Raw genomic sequence first — 19,201 nt, 5'->3', positions numbered from 1 at the left:
GGGCCAACCTGGATTTTAGTCTCCCCTCCACCATCCACAACTTGAGTAACTGACCAGTCACTGCCCCCACTCAGCTCTGAGTCTCAGTGTCCTCATCTGTGAAATGGGTGGACCATGGTGCCTACCTCTGGGCTGCTGTGAGGATAAAACAAGATGCTGGGGACGGAGCACCTGGCACAGACTCAGCTGATGGTGGTGACAGTAGAGGCCCCCCACCAGGCTGTCCTCCTGGTCGCTGTCTCCCCAACCTTGGTTTCAGGGATTCTGGGAAGGAGACAGTGCCAGTCTGCTGGCTCAGCTGGCTTGGCCACTGACCTTCAGAGCACCCAGGCTGTCAAGGCCGCCTGGCTGCCAGGCAGGCGGGCAGCAGGGAGCACCAGCTAGCTCCTTGCCTGACGCAGCCCGCCCTTGCTCCCACCCTCCTCTCCCTCTCTGCGCCTGTGTGTGAGCTAATTAATCTCAGCCCCTTTGGGAAATTAGAACGCTGCAGCCGCGGCTTCCTCAGCCTCTCGGTGCTTGTGCTGCTGCCGGGCCCTGCCAAGACCCACTGGTTTGGGAGTGTGGGGTGGGGGATGGGGGCAGCAGGATGAACTGGGCAGGCATGGGTCTCCCTGAGCCCCCCATCTCCTGACTGGGGGGCTCTGGCTTCTCAGCCCCCTCCCCTCACAGACAGCATCCGTAAGGACGCCGGCCAGTTGCCCTGCAGGGGTGAAACCCAACCCTTAGCACCTCTGTGACCAGGTCTTGAGGCTGGTATGGTCACCCCTCAGCCCACATTCCATCTCATTGCAGGGTCCCCTTGCCTGCCCAGCTTGGGCTGGTGGAGACAGATGTAATTATGGAATTTTGCTTGGGAAATTAATTTGAAAAAGTTAATTAATTGGAGGTTCCGGAGGTAGCAGGCTCCACGCCCAGCCAGTCCTACTGACGTCAGTGCTGACCTGCCTGAGACGCGTAGCTTCCTGGGCAGGCTGGGGAGAAGGGACCCAGTGACCTGGCTGGGCAGCCCTGTGACAGGCAGCTGCACAGTGAGGAGGAAAGGGCAGACCAGTGTCCTGGCTCAGAGTGGGCACCTGGAAAGAGTTTGTCGACTGGACCTGCTGAGATGAACTTGGCATCCTGAGAACTCAGCCACTTGTTTGTATGTTCAGCAAGCCATTGTCAAGCTTCTCCTGTACACTGACCCTTGTCTCAGGTGCCCCCAACCAACACAGACCACTGAATGTTTTGTCCACTTCTTCCAAATCCTTTTCCTCAAGGTAAACTTGTAAACCTCTACCCAAAGGCTTTTCCTAAGGGCTCACGGAACACTGTAGATGTAGCACCTGTGGCTCAAACAGGATGTGACTTGCCCGGGTCGTTCAGCTGTATCCCCCAGCAGGATGGAGTAGGGGATGTATAAAGCTTAGGCTTCTTCCCAAGGAATGAGTCTTCCCACAGGCAGCCCCCTCTCAAGTGTGGGTGATAGGGGCCTTAAAGTTTACTCTCTGTTCCCCGAGGAGGGGGCCAGAGAAGATGGCCAAGCCCTTCCACCCTGGCGCCATTGTGCCTCCTTCTCCCCTCCACTTGGACACTTGTGGTACCCTGTATGTGTATGTAGGGGCTTTCCCCACCACCCCACCCAATCCTCAGATGACCTAGCTGGGCTGAGGTGGGAAGCCCCAAGTCTCCCTGGGGTACATAGGGACCCCACTTCTGGGCCTCCTGCAGGGCCCCTGACCACAACAGCCCAACCAAGTTCTAGTGTCTGGAAGAGGGTGAGTTCAGTACAGTCTTTATACAAACAGAGGAAGGGTCAGTGCTGGGGCAAGAGGTGGACAGGTCAGGGATACTGACCTGCAGGAGGCCAGCAAGGTGAGAACCATGGAGTTTGAAGAGGTTTGGTTCTGGGTTTCCTCAAGCTGTGTGGTCTTGGGCAGATCCCTTAGCTTCTCTGAGCCTCATTTTCCTCATCTGGGAAATGGGGATGATCGTATATGTTATTCAGTGGGCTGTGGTGAGGCCCAGCAAGGTATAACCACTTGAAGTGTCTAGCCTTGGCACCAGGCTGGGTGGCAGAGCAGGGAACCGATGGGACTGTTCTGGTGCCAGGGCCTGAGAAGGCCAGCAGGTTTTGGGAGGGGAATGTGGTGCATGTGGTTGGGACAGAGGAGCTGGAGGACACAAAAGAAAACTGATATTTGTGAGGCACCCAAGAGCCAACAGCTAGCAGCTCAGAGCCCTGGGGCCTCTAGGGGGAGTCAGTCTATACAGCATCCACTCCCTGATTTGTTTAGTGCATTCCTTCACCTCCAGGATGTCCCCAGGATCCAAGTGGGCCCTGCAGTTAATTGTGTAGCCCTCACCTCTCATAGTTGTTCAGAACAAAAGTGACTGTCATTGCCAGGCTGAGCTGAGCACTTTGCATCCCACATCACTCTGATGTGGTCTGTAGTTGTGGGTTTCTTCAAGGTCTGACCCCTAGTCCTGGGTTTAAGTGGGCCACACCCTCTCCCTGAGCATCCTGTGTGGGCTGGGTATGGGGGTCAAAAGGAAGAAGCTTCCCCTGCCCACCTCACCTCCAAGAAGCCCTCCCTGGTACCACCCCCCAGCACGTTAGGCCATTGGCTGAGCGCTTGGGGTTCTCTGCACAGACTAGTTGAACCCTTCTGTGTGTGTGTGTCCGTGTCCCCGCTAGACTGGGAGCTCCCTGAGGGTGGGATCCATGGCATCTTTCTGTATCCCATGCCCAGCACAGTTAGCACTGGGCAGGGGTCATAGGGCTCCTGTTTTCCTATTTTACAGCTGGGCCAATTAAGGCCCTTATGAGGACATTGCTCAGCCTTTTGAGGGGCAGAGCTAACCTGGCGCAGGTGGGTGTGGGGCCACAGGCGCCCTCTGGGGTCTTCCTGCAGGCCTCAGGACCTTCCCAGACTTTCTTGGGGCCTGCAGCAACTGATGATGCACCTGACTGGCAGTGCTCCCCATGTTCAGCATCGAGTCCTGTGCTCCTGAGAGCTTGGGGAGTGAGGAGTTCTAGCATGCGAGTGTCGGGGGGCAGGCCTCACTCTGTCCACACTTCAGTTTCTTCATCTGTGAAATGGGGATCCTGGTAACCTCTCCTTGGTAGTGCTTGGGGGGGGTGTGAGGGGGTTAAAAGAGGTAAGGTGTGTGTTCTTACTCCATGCCTGGAACTTAGAAAGAACTCCTTAAGTGTTCACCATCTTTATTACTACTGACACTGTTATTTTGTTATCATTACATTATTATTCACGCTCCCAGGGCCGCAGCAGCTGCGGTGGCTCTGGGCCTGGACACAGACCTCTGGTCTGCAGAGAAGCAGCAATTTCTCATTAGCCGGTGCCCCAAGGAGGGGGCTTAGGTTTTTATTTTTGCTGGAGGATCCCACCTGCCCAAGGCTTCCCCAGCCCCTGTCATCCACAGGGCTAGGGCTGCGGGCTCCCTCTCTAGCCTCAGGTAGGGGGCCTGGCTCCAGGCGAAAGCCTCCCCAAATTTCCCCTGCCACTCCCTCTGCCTCGCAGACCTCCGGAGCCATGAATCATTTATGAGGCAAAAATGAAACCAATTAAGGACAAACTTTGAAAGCCTCTAATTGCTGCGCCTGGTGGCACCGAGGAATGAGGAGAGGCAGGCCTGCTCGGTGCGGAATCTCCTTGGCCCGGGCCTTCCCAGGCCGCCCGTCCCGCCGCGTCTCGGGGCGCCGGGCCTCTGGGCTCCCGCCGCCTCCCGGCCGGCCGCGGACGTGCCTGCGCGGCTCCGGCGGCTGCGGCTGCCGCCCGGCGCCCGCCCGGGTCCCAGGCCGACTAATTAGGCCCGGCTCCCCTCCCCGCGCCGCCCGCCCGCGCCAGGCCCGAGGTGATGGCGGCTGTTCCTGCCGTTCTGGGGCCTGTGCCCCAGAGCTGGCCGCGTTTCTCCAGGCAGGAGCCAACTCTGCTTGCCTGGCTTAACCCAGACGAGCCCAGGACGCCCTGTCCTTGCACTAGGGGGCTGGGACTTCCCACGCACCCCCGTGGGCTTCGGGCTTGGGTAGGCTCAGGGCCGTGCTGGGTACATGGCTTGGGCGGTCCCATTCAGTCTCAGGGAGAGCTGCTCATCCCAGTGAGAGTAGAGGGAGCTGGGGGGATGACTGATGACAGAGGGAAGATGGGAGGGGGGCCCCAGGGGAAGGGAGGGGGTGGTGGTGAGCTCTGAGGTGTTGCATCGCTGCAGCAGAATGCAACTCTTTCTCGTAGCTTTGCTGCAGACAGTGACCTTATGCAGATTCCTTAGCCTCAGTTTCCCCATTTGTAAACTATCAGGACTGGCCGTTTTTCTCCTGGATTTGTGATTTGGGAAGCTGGGCTTTATATGCTCCTAATTCCCTCTCTTGGGCACGGCTGAGGGGATGGAGGTCAGAGTCTGCAGTGTGGACCCAGCAGGGCCCGTCTCACTGCTACCAGCCCTGGGCACTAGTGACCAGCCTGCTCGCAGTGCTGAGGGCCAGACAGGCCCTGGGCACTCAGGCACGTTGTTTGCTGAAACTGAATTTCTGTGCTTGTGTTTTTCCATAATTATATTAGCAGGTGGGATTTTTCCTCGGGGAAGCGGTGGGAGGGGGTGCACCGTGGCAGTGTCCCCGCCCGCTCTGAGCGTGAGCTCACACTCAGCTCTGCCCGCCCGCCTGCCGCAATGATTTTTTAATTATGCAGCCAGTGTTCAGAATTGCTAATCCGCCTCCAGCCTAGCATCCCCTCCTGCAGCTCACACCCCAGCCCCTCACTGGGGTTCCCAGAGTGGTGGTGCCCAGCCCCAAGCCCATCACTGATGCCCAGGACCACCATCACAGTGAGAGAGAGGGTAGGCCAGGAAAGGCGGCAGGGACACCTCTCTTCCATCTGCAAGCGACGGAACTTGGTTGGGGAGGCTGTGGCTCTCTTTGTCCCCCAAGCCCCTGGCCCCACCATGGCTTGCACCTGCCAGGACAGCTGTGGCTCTGGAAGTGGGCAGGGGAGTGATCAGTGCCCACCCCTGAGTGATGTGGCTGCACCCATTTCAGGGACATTGGTCCTATGTCTCCAGCCTTGTGTGACCCCAAGGACACATGTATACAAGTATGATCTTTGTCTGTGTCAGGCCCACAGTCACACTTTGCTTCCCTTCCCCACACACACTCAGCCTCACGGCTATACAAGGGCAATAGCACGCCCTGTGTGTTTCTTACACACACAACCACACCTGAAGGCCAGGGCACCCTTGGGAGGTCCTGTTGCTGCCCCCCACGCCCTGCCCCTACTCCATCCCCTCCCACCCCACGCCCACTGGAACACGCTCTGAGATCTCCCTGCTCCCACCTGGTGGGGTGGCTGCCTGTGGCTGGGGCCTGCCTGAACCTCCATCGACCCGGCCTGGGGGAGGTGGAGGCGGCAGGGGGCAGGGGGAGTGTTCTGCAGCACTGTGGCGGCGTCTCCTCTCCAGGCGCCCAGCTGTGGCATCTGTCAAGGTCAGATAGCGACTCCGGAACCAGCCGGCTCGGCCCCATGGCCCCTCTCGCCTCATTATTTTTGTGTTCCGGGGCTGCGGCGACACCTCCCTCCCTCCTCCTCAGCCTCCCGCCTCTTGCCTGCCTCCCCCATGCCTCTGCAGGGAGGGCCTGCGGTCTGGGGGCTTTTGTTTTCCAGTTTTTTCCACACTCAGGCCAGGCAAGCGGGTAGACGCTGGCCATAGCTGTTGGGTCTTAAACAGCGGACAAGGCAGGCAGGTGCTTCTCTCGTGGCTGGTACAGCTTCTTAGCTAGTGGAACCCTGGGTTGGTTTCTCAGGGGGACAAACTGAACCTGAGTGGGGCCCAGCCCCCACCACAGCCTAAGCACATCTGTGGGTAGCTTCCTGTTTCCATAGGCGCCCTCGTACCTGGCATCCGTTCCTGTCTGTACTGTCCCTATCCCAGGTGGACCCCAGACTCACATCCCAGAACCCCTCAGAGACCCTGATACAACTCAGTGCACGCATACGTGTGCACACACACATGCAGGTGTACACATGGCAAAGATATGTTGACACTCAGAGGTCTGAAGAACCCACAAATATCCAGCCACTGTATAAACCAATATACTTTTACACACATACATACTTGGGCGTACGTGTACATCTACAGACATAGATAGCACACACTCCACTTGTACACACAGGGAAGTCACACAAAGACCTCCACCTATGCTGGTATATAAGCCCTTTGTATACATCAGTGCTTAAACCCACAGAAAGTGACGTCTGAGACTGTAGATACACACCTGGGCACTCCCCCAGCCCCCTGGACACACACTCACTCATGCACACAGCATGACACGTGTCTGGCACACCTCGCAGGTGGACACATGCACATATCCTTATCCATTGTGCTGCTGCTCACGATGCACACTCCAACCTGAGCTCCCTGCCTGGGGCCCAGTACTCCTTGAGCACAGTGACACCACCCAAGGGACTGTGGTCCCCTGAAATGCTGAAGTGAGCTTGAGGCCTCCCCCTCAGTGCACCCTGTGTGTCCAAGGAGCCCCTGGAGAGTGAGAAATGCTAGTTGACAGATGGACTGCCCTACCTGCCTGGCCACCCTCTTTATGTTCACCACCCTGGGCCCAAGAGCACTGAGATGGAATGGGAGGGGGGGTTCCGGGTGGGTCATGGTGGGCTTGGTGACTCCTGGTGGAGAGGGCAGGCTCATGGGGCTAGCCTCGCAGGCTCTGTCTCTGGGTCCCTCTGTTCACCTCCAGCCCCTGATTAGGTATGTAAGTGTTGGGGGAATGAGATGTGGGCAGACTCCAGGCCCCTCAGGGTCTCTGGGGTAGCCCTGGCCATCCACTGACTTCCTCCTCCAGCTGTGGACTGCTGTGACCGCCCCTGAGAGGGGGAGGTAGCTGGAGGTTTAGCAGTGGCAGGGCCCCCACCCCCCAGGAAACTCAAAACCCTGGGCCAGCCGCGGGTGGCGGGTTGGGGCAGGCACAAAGAGGGCCTCTGTGCGGCCCGGCTGGGCTGCCCACAGGATTCTGGGGGAGGAGGCAGGAGCCGGTTTCCGTCCCATTCTGCTTCCTGCGGAGGCCGCCGGAATGCCCGGAGCTCTGGCCCAGCCTGGCCCGTCCGGCCCACCCGCAGCCCCTTCCCCTGTCTTTTCCTGGGCCTTAGGGTACAGCTGCAGACTTCTCAGCAACAGAGTCCTAATGGGTTTTGCTCAGAGCCTGAGCCACCCCCGAGACCCATGGGAAACCTCAGGGTTTCCTCCCACTATGTGCCTCAGAGCCCTTGGCCAATGTTGGAGAGCCAGGCCCTGGCATCACACAGACCTGGTTTCAAATCCTTGCTCTGCCACTTAGTGACCTTGTGACTTTATCTCCCTCAGCCTCAGTTGCCTCATCTAAAGGTGGGGATGATAGTAGTTAAGAGTACTAGAGAGAATTCGATGAGAAAATGTGTATAAAATGCTTATTAGCACAATGCCTGGCAGACAGTGAGTGCTCATTATTAGGGCCTGCTATTATATCTGCTAGGGAGGTAGAGGCGGGAGGGGCTAGATGCTCCTCGCTCCAATAAGCCTCACATCGTCTGGGGCTTGGTCTCAAGCCTGTGACTTGCTCAGAACCCTTCTGTCCAGACTTTGGTTTCCCTATCTGCAAATCACATCACAGGCTGATTCAGGCCCTCTGGGGCCCTCCTCGTGGGATTTGGAGGGTGGGAGGGGGTCACTGTCTGGAGTCTTTTTTCTGTGTCTCTTCACCTCCTTCCCCATAGCCCCTCTGGGATTGTGACTCCTGCAGTTTGGAGTGAGGAGCAAAAACCATTTTACAGATGGGAAACTGAGACTCAGTGTCGAGGGAAAGGGCTTGGTCAAAGTCGACAGTCATGGGGCTGGCCCCGTGGCCGAGTGGTTAAGTTCGCATGCTCCGCTGCAGGTGGCCCAGTGTTTCGTTGGTTCGAATCCTGGGTGCAGACATGGCATTGCTCATCAAACCACGCTGAGGCAGCGTCCCACATGCCACAACTAGAAGGACCCACAACGAAGAATATACAACTATGTACCGGGGGGCTTTGGGGAGAAAAAGGAAAAAATAAAATCTTAAAAAAAAAAAAAAAGTCGACAGTCAGGTAGGGACAGGATGGAGCCACAAACCTAAACCTTAGGACTCTAGTACCCCAGCCAGTCCTGTTGACAAACACCCCACCCCCACCCCCCCATGCCTTGGCCCAAATATCTCTGAGCTAGCCTTCCCCAGCTTGCTCCGTGGTGAGGCCTACCAGGAGGGAGGTCCTAACTGAGTGTGTGGGCCGTGATCCCAGACTGGTGTCAGCTCAGACATCACCACTTTGGGAAACATTAGTCTAAGATCGAAGGAGTCCCAAATGGGGAGGGCAGCACTTTCTCTACATCACAACTGCTTATCAAATTGCCTGGTCTAAATGGGGCAATAATAGTACTTTCTTCAGAAGGCAGGTATGAGGATTCATTGAGACAAGGCATGTACAGTGTCTGGCACACAGGAAGGCCTCCATACATGTTAGCAGTTATCCTCGTGGTCCCCTGCTACAGATGGGGAAACTGGCTCAGAGGCCATGTGCCAAGATCATCCAGGGCCCTCCTGATCCTTTGACTCTTCCAGGGAAGAGACCTGGCCTGAAGGAGGTGCCTGTTGAGGAAGGCCTTGTCTTTATCAGGGGTTCTACAACTCCCTCCTTAGAGCCCCAGGTCAGGGCATACCTCCTGCCTGGGGCCTCGATGTGTCTGTCCATGAAATGAGCTGATCCCCTTTTCCAGCTACTTTTGGAAGCTCTGTAAGGGAGAACAGAGACCATATACTCCTGGGGTTTTCTCAGCAGCATGTTTCAGTCCGCAGGCAAAGGGGTTGTGCCTGCCCTAGGAGGAGGGGCGTAAGAGGGTCAGGGGCTATGGAGTCAGGGAAATATGCAGGGGATTGCAGCCCCCCTGTTCTGTCCTTGACAGTTGGTCTTGGGGTGTTAGTCTTGGGAAGACTCTAATAGTATTGAGGGCATGTCCACCCCAGGCCATCTGCTGGGTGCTAGCAGTGGTCAATGTGTCCTTGTATGTGTGTCCATCCATAGCTGGATATGTGCCCTGTGCTCTCCGGCTGGGTCTGCGTTTCTCTCAGCCTCCAAGACCACTGTCCCCATGTGTGTCTCCTTAGGCCTGAGTGGGGCTTTTTTTCCCTATGGAAACTCCCCAGGCTGAATCATGGAAATCAGAGATGGAAACCCCCCCACACACACCCTCTTGCTCAGCTTAGTTCAACCACCGTAGCCTGTGGTTTGTTCTCTGCGCCACCACTGACCTGCCCACCATCTGTCTATCTCACCTCCCTCGGAGGCCAAGGAGACCAGCCCACCAAGGTGGGTGGAGGAATGTGAAGGGGTGTAGCGGGGATGTCAGAAGTGTGGGGAAGGGTATGCTGAGCCAGGGTGTTCAAGTCTGCAAAGCTGGCTTGCCCAGACCATGGCGGGCTCTGCTGGGCCAGTGTCTTGGGAAGGTCCCGCTGAAATGCAGCCTCCTCCAGGAGGCCTTCCCTCAGCAGGCGGGACGGCTGGGAGGCTGTTGCAGCCAGCAGGGGAGTAGGGGAGGGATGGCGCCTGCTCAAACTCTGCCCATGGTATTGGTGATGGTTGCACAACTCAGTAAGTTTACTAAAAATTATTGAATTATACACTTATAAGTGGGTGAATTTTATAGTATGTAAACTATAACTCAGTAAAGCTGTTAAAAAAAAATCCTGCCCTTGGCCTCAAGACCCTGTCCAGTTGGGACCCTGCCACCTTCGTAGCCACACCTCGCACCCACTTCCCTTTTTCTTAGGAACCCTTTCAGGCTTGTGTCCCCTTTGGTAACCTCTCCTTAACTCACAGGCTAGCAGTCCCCTCCTCCTGGAAGATCCCCGAAGCCCTACTTGGTCCCCTTCTCACTCTCACTCACACTGGTTCTTGTAACCCTCAGTCTAGCTCCTGTGCACTCCTCCAGGGCAGTGCTGGGTCTGTATCCTGCACCATCTCCCCAGTGCCACAGGGCATGGGGCTGCTGAAGGGTAGGCAGTAGGGGGATGTGTCCAACCACACATCTAGAACATTTCACTGTGGGCCACCTGTGTGCATGTCTACATGCAGACAGGACCATCCCTCCCGACAGTGCCCACCCCACCCCCAAGGCCATGTGGCCTGAAGGGCTCAGGACAGCCTGCTGGGGATGAATCCTGACTCCCTTGGGGCTAAAGGTGGAGTGAGGGCACTGCCATCACCTCTGGTGACCTCACTACCAGCTGGCATTATGATATCACTGGCCCAGCATTCCGAGCTCCTGCCTGGACATCTCCAAGGCCCCCCCAGGTGGGGGTGCCCCTCTGGAGTCTGTGACAGCTCTCCCCACTGACCACGTAAAGGTGACAGGCATGGTAACAACTGGGGGGTGGAGGCAGCCTCGGGGTAGCTAGGTCACCTTGCCCTGGACTACTCTCTCGGGTAGAACAGAGGCAGTCACAGAGCAGGGTGATTAACACTTGGGCTCTGGGTTCAAATTCTACCCCTACTGGGCACCAGCTGTTTGACCTTGACCTGAACCTGTTTGACCACAGCTTGCCTCTCTGAGCTACAATTTCCTCATCTCTGAAATTGGTTAATATTTCCTATCTCCCTGGGTTCTCAGGAGGAGTCAAGGAGGGAGAGAAGCCAAGAGCCTGGGACACAGTGGGTGCTCAGTGAATGCTGGCTGGTAGGGTTAGTCAGTTTAGGGAGCCTGAGTGTCACTTGGTGGTGGGAGCTGGTTAGAGAGAGGTGGGGTCTGCACCTTCTGGGGGAAGACAAGGCCTGGGGGTAGAGCAGGGGCTGGCCCCACTGTCAGGAGAGTAGTCTCAGCTTTGAGGCTCCCTCTCTTCCTAGCTCAGCCAAAGCTCGAGCCCACAGGAGATTGGGCCCCACAGCCAGGCCCTGAGGCCAAGACCCAATGACCCCTGGCCCTGCTCCCTATCTCCTCTTCCCAGGCCTTGGGCTGGAGTGGGCTGGGGCCTTGGGTAAGGTGGGTCTCCTCTGGTCTCTCCCACCTCTGCTTCCCTCTCCTGTGGGCACGTCCACTGCCTTCTCTTGGTCTCCAGGTCCCTGAGTCTGGGACTCTCCTCAGGGCTCTGTCTCCTTGTCCCTCAGACCCTTAAGTCTCTGAGTTGGGCTCGGCACCCTGGGTCTCTCTGAGCCTCGCCATCCCAGTCTCTGCTCCACATGACACTCTGTCCTCTGACCTTGACCCTTTGCCCTGTCCTCTCCGAGTCCCCTTTTCTCTGACCCACCTCTCAAGTCCTCTGTCTCATGATCCTCTATCCTCACCACCTGTCTCTGTTCTTCTGCCCCTGTGTCCCCCGCTGCCCCCCAGCTCTCCATGACTGGTTTCTCCCTCAGCCCCCGCCCCCTGGGCTCTGTCCCCGCCCGTCAGCCCCTGGTCCCAGCTCCCGGCCGGCCCGGCTCCTGCATGGACAAAGGGGTCCTTTGTGGGCTGACCGCGGCTGGCGGGGCGGCGGGGCGCTGGCTCCGCATTGCTGATGAAACGGAGCCCTTTGTTGTCCCTCCTCAGGCGCAGTATTTCTTTTTGGGGGCTGGATACGTTCCTGGCAGGGCTGATGATGGATGCGCCCGCCGCCGTCCGCCTGCCCGCCAGCTTTCCCTCCTGCTCATTCCCGCTCCGCTTCAACGCAGCCCCAGCTCCTCCCCTGCTGCCTGGGCACTGCCAGGCCCTTTCTGGCCTAAGAGGGGGTTGATGTGTGCCCTGCAATAGAAGACTGCGACTGGGAGAAGGTCTTTTCTTATGTCCTTCTCTTCCATGGGTAGAGCAAACGGGCCCTGTGATCAGGGCTCCACTGGGACCAGGGCATCAGCTTTTCCCAGGGTCTGAAGGAAAAGATGAGGCGGGTACAGGAGCAGATTTGGAACAAGCTTGGGGACCAGGCCTTGGGGACTAGATCTTGGTATCTGCCCACTCTAGGGTTTTGGGACAGTTACCCCATGTGCCAGTCCCCCTGGCATACCCCCACCTTCAGTTTCTGTGGCTGACAAACCACGGTGTTCTGCCTGCAGCACCTGTTCGATGACATATCACGTCCTCTGGTCGCGAGCTCAGCATATCCCAGGAACTGGGGGGCTGGGGGAGGGTAGTCCCTGAGGAAGGACAGAAAAATGGAAGGTCAGAGAGATTCAATGAGGGGGCCAGAGATGAACAGAACATGAGGTTTGGTCCCCACCACGAGAGACTGAGGATGAAGACAAAAGCGGAGAGACTCAGCCAGAGTGGAGCACCAGCCCTGAACGCAGGCCGGGCTGTGTCGGAGGGAGCTGACTTCTAATTGACCTGCCCTCCCCGCACACAGAGGCAGATCCTGGAGCTGGGAGGAGGGAGGGAGGGAGTAGAGCAAGAGCAGCGTTAATGCAGCTATCGATTTCTGCCACCAGCCAGCAGGCCGCAGAGGCGGAGGACGCACACAGGGGCTAGGGCGCAGATTGCTCCCCTCCCCAGCTCCAACCCGTGGGCGCCTGCCTTCTCCCTTCACCCCATGTCGGGCTGCTGGGGCTGTGGTCCAGGGCAGGGTAGTTGAGCTCACTCTGGGCAAGTTGACTTGGGGTGATAGTCTTAGGCGGTGATCTCCCTGGCCCTAGTCCCTAACACCTAGCCAGGGTCACTGATGCCTGGAGGGGTACCAGTCTCTGAGGAGTGGAGCCGAAGAGCCAGCCTGGGCTTGCCCCTTAGGAGGTAGGGCAGAGTATAGCTATCTTTGGGCATACATGACCCCCTTCCTCTGTGACACCCTCTAGCCCAGCCTGCTCACCCTGCCAGGACCTCCTGGGTTTGTCCTGGTGGACTCTGCCAGCTTGCCCAGCTCTTCCTCACCACCTGTCTACCTTGACTAGGAAGGACCCTGAGTGGGCCAGTGCCCACTGGGAAGGGGCAGTGTCTGGCTGTCTGCTGATGCCTGCCATTCGCCTCACCCTGAAGACAGAGTGTTTCCTTTCTCTGTGGTCCCTCCTCATTGTGGTCACTCCTTAGCAGTCCTGGGGCAGGGGGCCATATCTGCTGGGGGCCTCAATTTCCCCCTCTGTAAGTGCAGAGGGTTGGACTGGATGACCTCTCAGGATAGGCTGAGTCCTGTGACTGGGGGATGGTGGGGTTGCCTGGGGACAAAGATGCAGTGTGTGCCGCCCCCAAGGCCAGGGCAGGACAAGCCAAGCCAGATGTGCACTTCCCCCTTGAGCCGCCAGCTGCTTGGGCTGGGCCCTCTCCTCCCACCCCTCTCCTGGGGGTTGCTGGGCCACGGCAGGCCGACAGGCAAGGGATGCTGGAGAGCCAAGCTGATGAGGAAACTGCCACTCTGCTCCATCTGGACCAGTTCCTTCCAGAGCTCCTGGCCAAGGAGCCTGGCTGCTCACGTGTCGTAGTCTTGGGGCCTGAGCAGAGCAGGCTCTGTCCTGGAGAGGGACACCTCGGAAATGTGGATGTGGCTGAAGAACAGGCTCCGTTTCTGAGGGGTCACACCTACTCTCATTCCCAGCTTGCACCAGCCAGAGGCCCCTCCTGCCCACAGCCTATCCCAGCTCTCGAGGCCCTCACTGGGACCTCCACCCAGGCCCATTTGGGAGCCAGGCCAGAGCAGACAAGAGTGGGTCCTGAGGTGATGATGACCATGGTTTGAGAGTGGGGAGGAAGTGCGTGCTGATGTGTGCACAGCATGTCCCCTGACTCTTGCAGGGGAAGGCTTGCCCTGGCACAGCGCTGCCTGCCCTCTAGCAGGAGGATGCATGCTCCTTTTTTTTTTTTTCTTTTTCTCCCCAAATCCCCCCAGTAGATAGTTATATACTTTCTAGTTGTGGCATGTGGGATGGCCTGATGAGTGGTGCCATGTCCGCACCCAGGATCTGAACTGGTGAGACCCTGGGCTGCCGAAGCAGAGTGCGTGAACTTAACCACTCGGCCACGGGGCCTCCCCCATGCTCCTGGAAATAAGGGTTCTGTGCTCTATTTGGCAAACTCTATTAAACAAAGTCAAACAGTTTCTTTTGCCTGCAGGACTTGCCAGAGCCTTGAGATTAGGAATCTCCAAATAAAGATCCAGGGGCAGCTTCGCAGACGTTTTGGTCTACACCTTCAAGCTTTCAGAGGCTGTTCTGACCCCTCTTCTCTGTAGGTGGGTTAGGGAAGGGAGATTAGGAAGTGGAAGATGACTCTATAACACTCGGAGGTTAATAAACATCTCCAGCTTTTTCCTTCCCCCAGCCCAGGAAGGACTGCCTGCCTCCACGAGGTCTTCCAGACCCTAGCAGGGCAGATCTGGGCTGTGGAGACCTTGGTGGCTGTGTATCCATGGACTAGTCGGTTCTTCTTCTAAACCTTGTGTTCTTCATCTATAAAATAGGGCGTTACTAGCCACTACTTCATAGGGTTCTTGTGAGTCTTAACTGAAATAGTACAAATAAAAAGTTCCTAAGCAGGGTGGGCCCAGCACTTAATAAATAACCTAGTCAGGCTTGTAGTTGCTACAACAGTGGTGCAGTTAGTGGTGGTGACATTGGAGAAGGAGATGTTGACTTCTGCCCTGATCCTGTACTCTCTTGTCTCGACAGAGTGAAGATAGTTTCACGTGGACACCTGACCATGTGCCTGCCCTGAGCTGCGAGGCCCACCAGGCATCTTTGTTGTGGGCAGCAGGGCCCAGCGTTCATCTGTGGACACCCCACGGTTGGCAGGTTCTCCCAGCAGTGGGGTCTGGGCCTCGACCCCACCATGTCGAGCCTCGGCAGTGGCCCGCAGGACACCGGCGGCAGTAGCAGCAGCAATGCCAATGGCAGCAGTGGCAGTGGCCCAAAGGCGGGAGCAGCTGACAAGAGTGCAGCGGTGGCCGCAACTACGCCAGCTTCAGTGGCGGATGACGCACCGCCCCCCGAGCGTCGGAACAAGAGCGGCATTATCAGTGAACCCCTCAATAAGAGCCTGCGTCGCTCCCGCCCTCTCTCCCACTACTCTTCCTTTGGGGGCAGTGGGGGCAGTGGCGGTGGCACCATGATGGGCGGGGAGTCTGCTGAAAAGGCTGCTGCGGCCGCAGCTGCTGCCTCCCTGTTGGCCAATGGGCACGACCTGGCGGCAGCCATGGCTGTGGACAAAAGCAACCCTACCTCAAAGCACAAAAGTGGTGCTGTGGCCAGCCTGCTGAGCAAGGCGGAGAGGGCCACGGAGCTGGCAGCCGAGGGACAGCTGACGCTGCAGCAGTTTGCGCAGTCCACGGAGATGCTGAAGCGCGTGGTGCAGGAGCACCTGCCGCTGATGAGTGAGGCGGCCGCTGGCCTGCCCGACATGGAGGCTGTGGCGGGCGCTGAAGCCCTCAATGGTCAGTCCGACTTCCCCTACCTGGGCGCCTTCCCCATCAACCCAGGCCTCTTCATCATGACCCCGGCAGGCGTGTTCCTGGCCGAGAGTGCGCTGCACATGGCCGGCCTGGCCGAGTACCCCATGCAGGGAGAGCTGGCCTCCGCCATCAGCTCGGGCAAGAAGAAGCGGAAACGCTGCGGCATGTGTGCGCCCTGCCGGCGGCGCATCAACTGCGAGCAGTGCAGCAGTTGTAGGAACCGAAAGACTGGCCATCAGATTTGCAAATTCAGAAAATGTGAGGAACTCAAAAAGAAGCCTTCCGCTGCTCTGGAGGTAACGGCGCCTTAGAGGGAGGTGTGTGGGCTCTTGCTTCTGTCTGGCAGTCCAAACCCACCCCCACCCCAACCCCGCCTTTTCTGCCTGGGCGAGTGTCCGGGGATGCCCAGCCAACCCTGGGCTCCAGGGTTCCACGCCAGGCTCCGAGAACACCAGTTCACTGCCCCAAAAGTCAGAACCACATCCTGCCATCCCATTAGGTTGTAGTTTGCAAGGCAGGCATAAAATTCCAGGCAAGGGCCTGCGATTCCCAGCCAGGCCCTGGCTCCTACACTCCCTTCTGGAGTTCTGGGTCAAGTACTGAGATTCCCATACAGGTCCTAAAGCTTCCAGTCTGTGAACTAAGATTCTGCGACTCTCCCCTGCCCCATTTTAGGGGTTCCATCCCATGGACTCTGGCTTTGAGGACCAGCCCCTCACTTGCCCCTTCAGGGCCCAGCCTTTTTCCCCAAGACCACCCAAGGATAGGGCTGCTCCAGTGCTGATCACCCTGCTCTGAGGCCTGGAAGAACCCTGGGTCTAGGCACCTTGTTGACAGATTTGGCGTGCCTTGGGGCCCCAAGGTCAGTCTGGCTGCACTGCTAATGGCCAGGGGTCCTCTGGGCCTAGGGTTAGGAGGTGGCTGTGAACCTAGGGAATGGGCAAGGCCTGTCCACTATGGGATTGGCTTAGAGAAGGCAGAGGGGTTCCCATGTTGCTTTCTCTCTACCCTTGTGGCAGGGCCTGTCCCTGTGCCCCCAGCCATGGCAGCCTAACTGTGGTGCCAAGCCTGGGTACAAAAGCATCTTTTCAGCCTGCTGTCCCTGCCCTGTCCCCGCCCCTCTACGAGTGGGCTTGGCACAAATGTCCAGAATGGTTGGAAAACAATAATGGCATCCCAACCATGGCTACCCGCCCGAGCCCCAAACCTCATATATCTGCTCTCCTGCCCAGAGAACACACCTATGTGCACACAAAGGCGCCCACTCTCATCTGGTGTAGACATACACACACACACTCACCCCTGTTCAGTGTACATAGTCTTATTATAGACGCAGTGTCTTAATAAACACAGCAAGTATCCTTCCTCCCCACACAGCTCCAAACAGCTGTACACTGTAGCATAGCTCAAGGCATACATCCATATATGCATCTAGTGCACACGCTTACACGCTCATTCGACAGAAATGTGCATACAGCTCCCAGATGCATCACAGCCACCTGGTGCGTGTGGCCCTTGGACCAGGGGAAGGGGTCTTCCTGTCTGGAAGGAGGGTTCCTGGGCACAGTGGCTCAGGAGGCCTCAGGGTGCTCCCAGCCTTTCAGCGGCCCAGCAGGTCAAGGCTCCTTCTCTGGCCTGGCCAGGATGGCAGGAACTCCACGGGGTGGCTGCCTTTACTCCATGCCCATCCCTCCGCCACGAGGCCATCCACGGGGGACGTCTTTGCACCAGGCCCAGCCGGACCCTGACTGAACTCTCTCCTTGTTTTTGTCTCCCGCCCCCGCCAGAAGGTGATGCTTCCGACGGGAGCCGCCTTCCGGTGGTTTCAGTGACGGCGGCGGGAACCCAAAGCTGCCCTCTCCGTGCAATGTCACTGCTCGTGTGGTCTCCGGCAAGGGATTCGGGCGAAGACAAACGGATGCACCCGTCTTTAGAACCAAAAATATTCTCTCACAGATTTCATTCCTGTTTTTATATATATTTTTGTTGTTGTCGTTTTAACATCTCCACGTCCCTAGTATAAAAAGAAAAAGAAAAGAAAAAAAAAATTTAACTGCTTTTTCGGAAGAACAACGACAAAAAAGAGGTAAAGACGAATCTATAAAGTACCGAGACTTCCTGGGCAAAGAATGGACAATCAGTTTCCTTCCTGTGTCGATGTCGATGTTGTCTGTGCAGGAGATGCAGTTTTTGTGTAGAGAATGTAAATTTTCTGTAACCTTTTGAAATCTAGTTACTAATAAGCACTACTGTAATTTAGCACAGTTTAACTCCACCCTCATTTAAACTTCCTTTGATTCTTTCCGACCATGAAATAGTGCATAGTTTGCCTGGAGAATCCACTCATGTTTATAAAGAGAATGTTGACGGCGCCGTGTCAAAGCCCCTCTGTATCCGTCCACACGGGCAGAGCCACCGCGAGGAGGTCACAGAGAGGGAGGGAGCAGCCCACCCACCCCCATGCCCAGGCCAGCCATGCTGCACCCATGGTCCCCAAAATGGGACCCCCACCCCAACAGTGATGATTTTGCAAAAATGAGAGCTCCGTTTATCCATTGAGATCTGGGGAGCCCATGTCTCGATATTTCCGATCCTGGCTATTTCCCTTAGAGAAAATAAGTCCTTTTTTTTCTGGCCTTGCTGATGGTGACAGAAGAAAGGGCTTCTTTGCGTGGCCCCCTGCCAGTGGGGGTGGGTGCCCAGGGGGCCCCCTGTGGCCTGGGCCCCCTTGCCCATGGCCAGCTTCCTGCTGATGAACATGCTGTTTGTATTGTTTTAGGAAACCAGGCTGTTTTGTGAATAAAACTAATGCATGTTTGTGTCACGAAGCACCGCTGGCTTCTTGCTCTCCGGTTTTGGGGGCTGGCTTGGGGGCTGTTGCTGGGCAGGGATTGTCTGGGACCACCGTGGGCAGAAGCGGGGCAGACAGGAGCAGCCAGTCTGGCTGACAGGATGGAAATGATGTTAATCTGGAAGTGGCTGGTACTGGAGCACCTCGCCTGCCTGATTGTACCCCCCACCTCAGAATCTGGACCTCCGCTCACCTGGGGCCACCCTCCCTTCACCTAAAGCCATCAGGACCTGATCAGCGCAAAGCAGCCAGCAGTACGAGGGGTGGGCCTCAGCGGCCCCTTCTGGTTCTTCTTTCTTTCTTCTTACTTGCAGGAATCTAGTGATTCCCCAGGGAGCAGTTTTAGCCCAGGTTTGTGGGGACCTGGCTGTGCCCAGCACACAGACAGAGATCCCCCCCACCCCCACACACCCCTCTTCAGGCCTGAGGGCTGCTGGACTGAGGCCTGGTGGTGTCTCTGGCTTCGGCTCTTGTGTGACTCTCCCCACCCCTGGAAAGTTTGTTGGCAAGTGTTGTCTGGGACCTCAGAGGCCAGATGTCTGGGGAAATTACCACACAGCCACATGGTTTAGGCCAGGGCAGCCTGAACAGGAAGGGGTGGCAGCTGCACGCCCCACCCCCCTGCACATTACAGAGGCCGGCCTGCAGGATGAGGCCTGTCATCCACTCCACGGGAGGCATTCTTCCCACCCAGCTGCTTTGCGCCTGGCTGCGATGGAGGCTAGAGTGGAGGAAGGACTTCCTGATGATGCTGGGGCCTGGCTTCAGGTGGATTAGGGCTTCGGGATGAGGGAAAGGACAACTTCTGAAGCTGAATGGGCGGTGAGGTGGGGGAGATGGGCTGTCTCTGCCATTGTTCCTGGGAGGAGAAAAAAGCAGCCATATTGGGTGGGGGCTCTGACCCCCAACCCCTTCGCGGGCGTCACAAGCTCCCTTCCAGCACCAGGAACTCG

At 57.3% G+C, this 19,201-nt stretch overlaps 1 protein-coding gene across 8 annotated transcripts in view; it reads left to right on the top strand.

The window, feature by feature from the left end:
* Window positions 1-18,225, top strand: part of CXXC5 (CXXC finger protein 5) — a 35,117-nt gene extending 16,892 nt beyond the window's left edge. For 4 of the 8 annotated variants that reach the window (XM_008515554.2, XM_070570696.1, XM_008515553.2 and 1 more), the window contains exons 2-3: window positions 14,619-15,693; window positions 17,185-18,225. In XM_008515554.2, the coding sequence (XP_008513776.1) occupies window positions 14,779-15,693; window positions 17,185-17,229 (960 nt within the window). In that variant the 5' untranslated portion in view covers window positions 14,619-14,778 and the 3' untranslated portion in view covers window positions 17,230-18,225. Of the gene's footprint in view, window positions 1-10,301; window positions 10,418-14,064; window positions 14,183-14,618; window positions 15,694-17,184 lie in introns of those variants that run through there. The other 4 variants (XM_070570698.1, XM_070570699.1, XM_070570697.1 and 1 more) reach the window with 4 other exon arrangements.
* The last annotated feature ends 976 nt before the right edge of the window (window positions 18,226-19,201 follow it).

The sequence above is a fragment of the Equus przewalskii genome, chromosome 13 (assembly GCF_037783145.1).
Source record: "Equus przewalskii isolate Varuska chromosome 13, EquPr2, whole genome shotgun sequence".
Taxonomy (NCBI): Eukaryota; Metazoa; Chordata; class Mammalia; order Perissodactyla; family Equidae; genus Equus; species Equus przewalskii.
The sequence above is the reverse complement of the archived record's forward strand: the minus strand, read 5'-3'. Positions and strand labels throughout refer to the sequence as shown.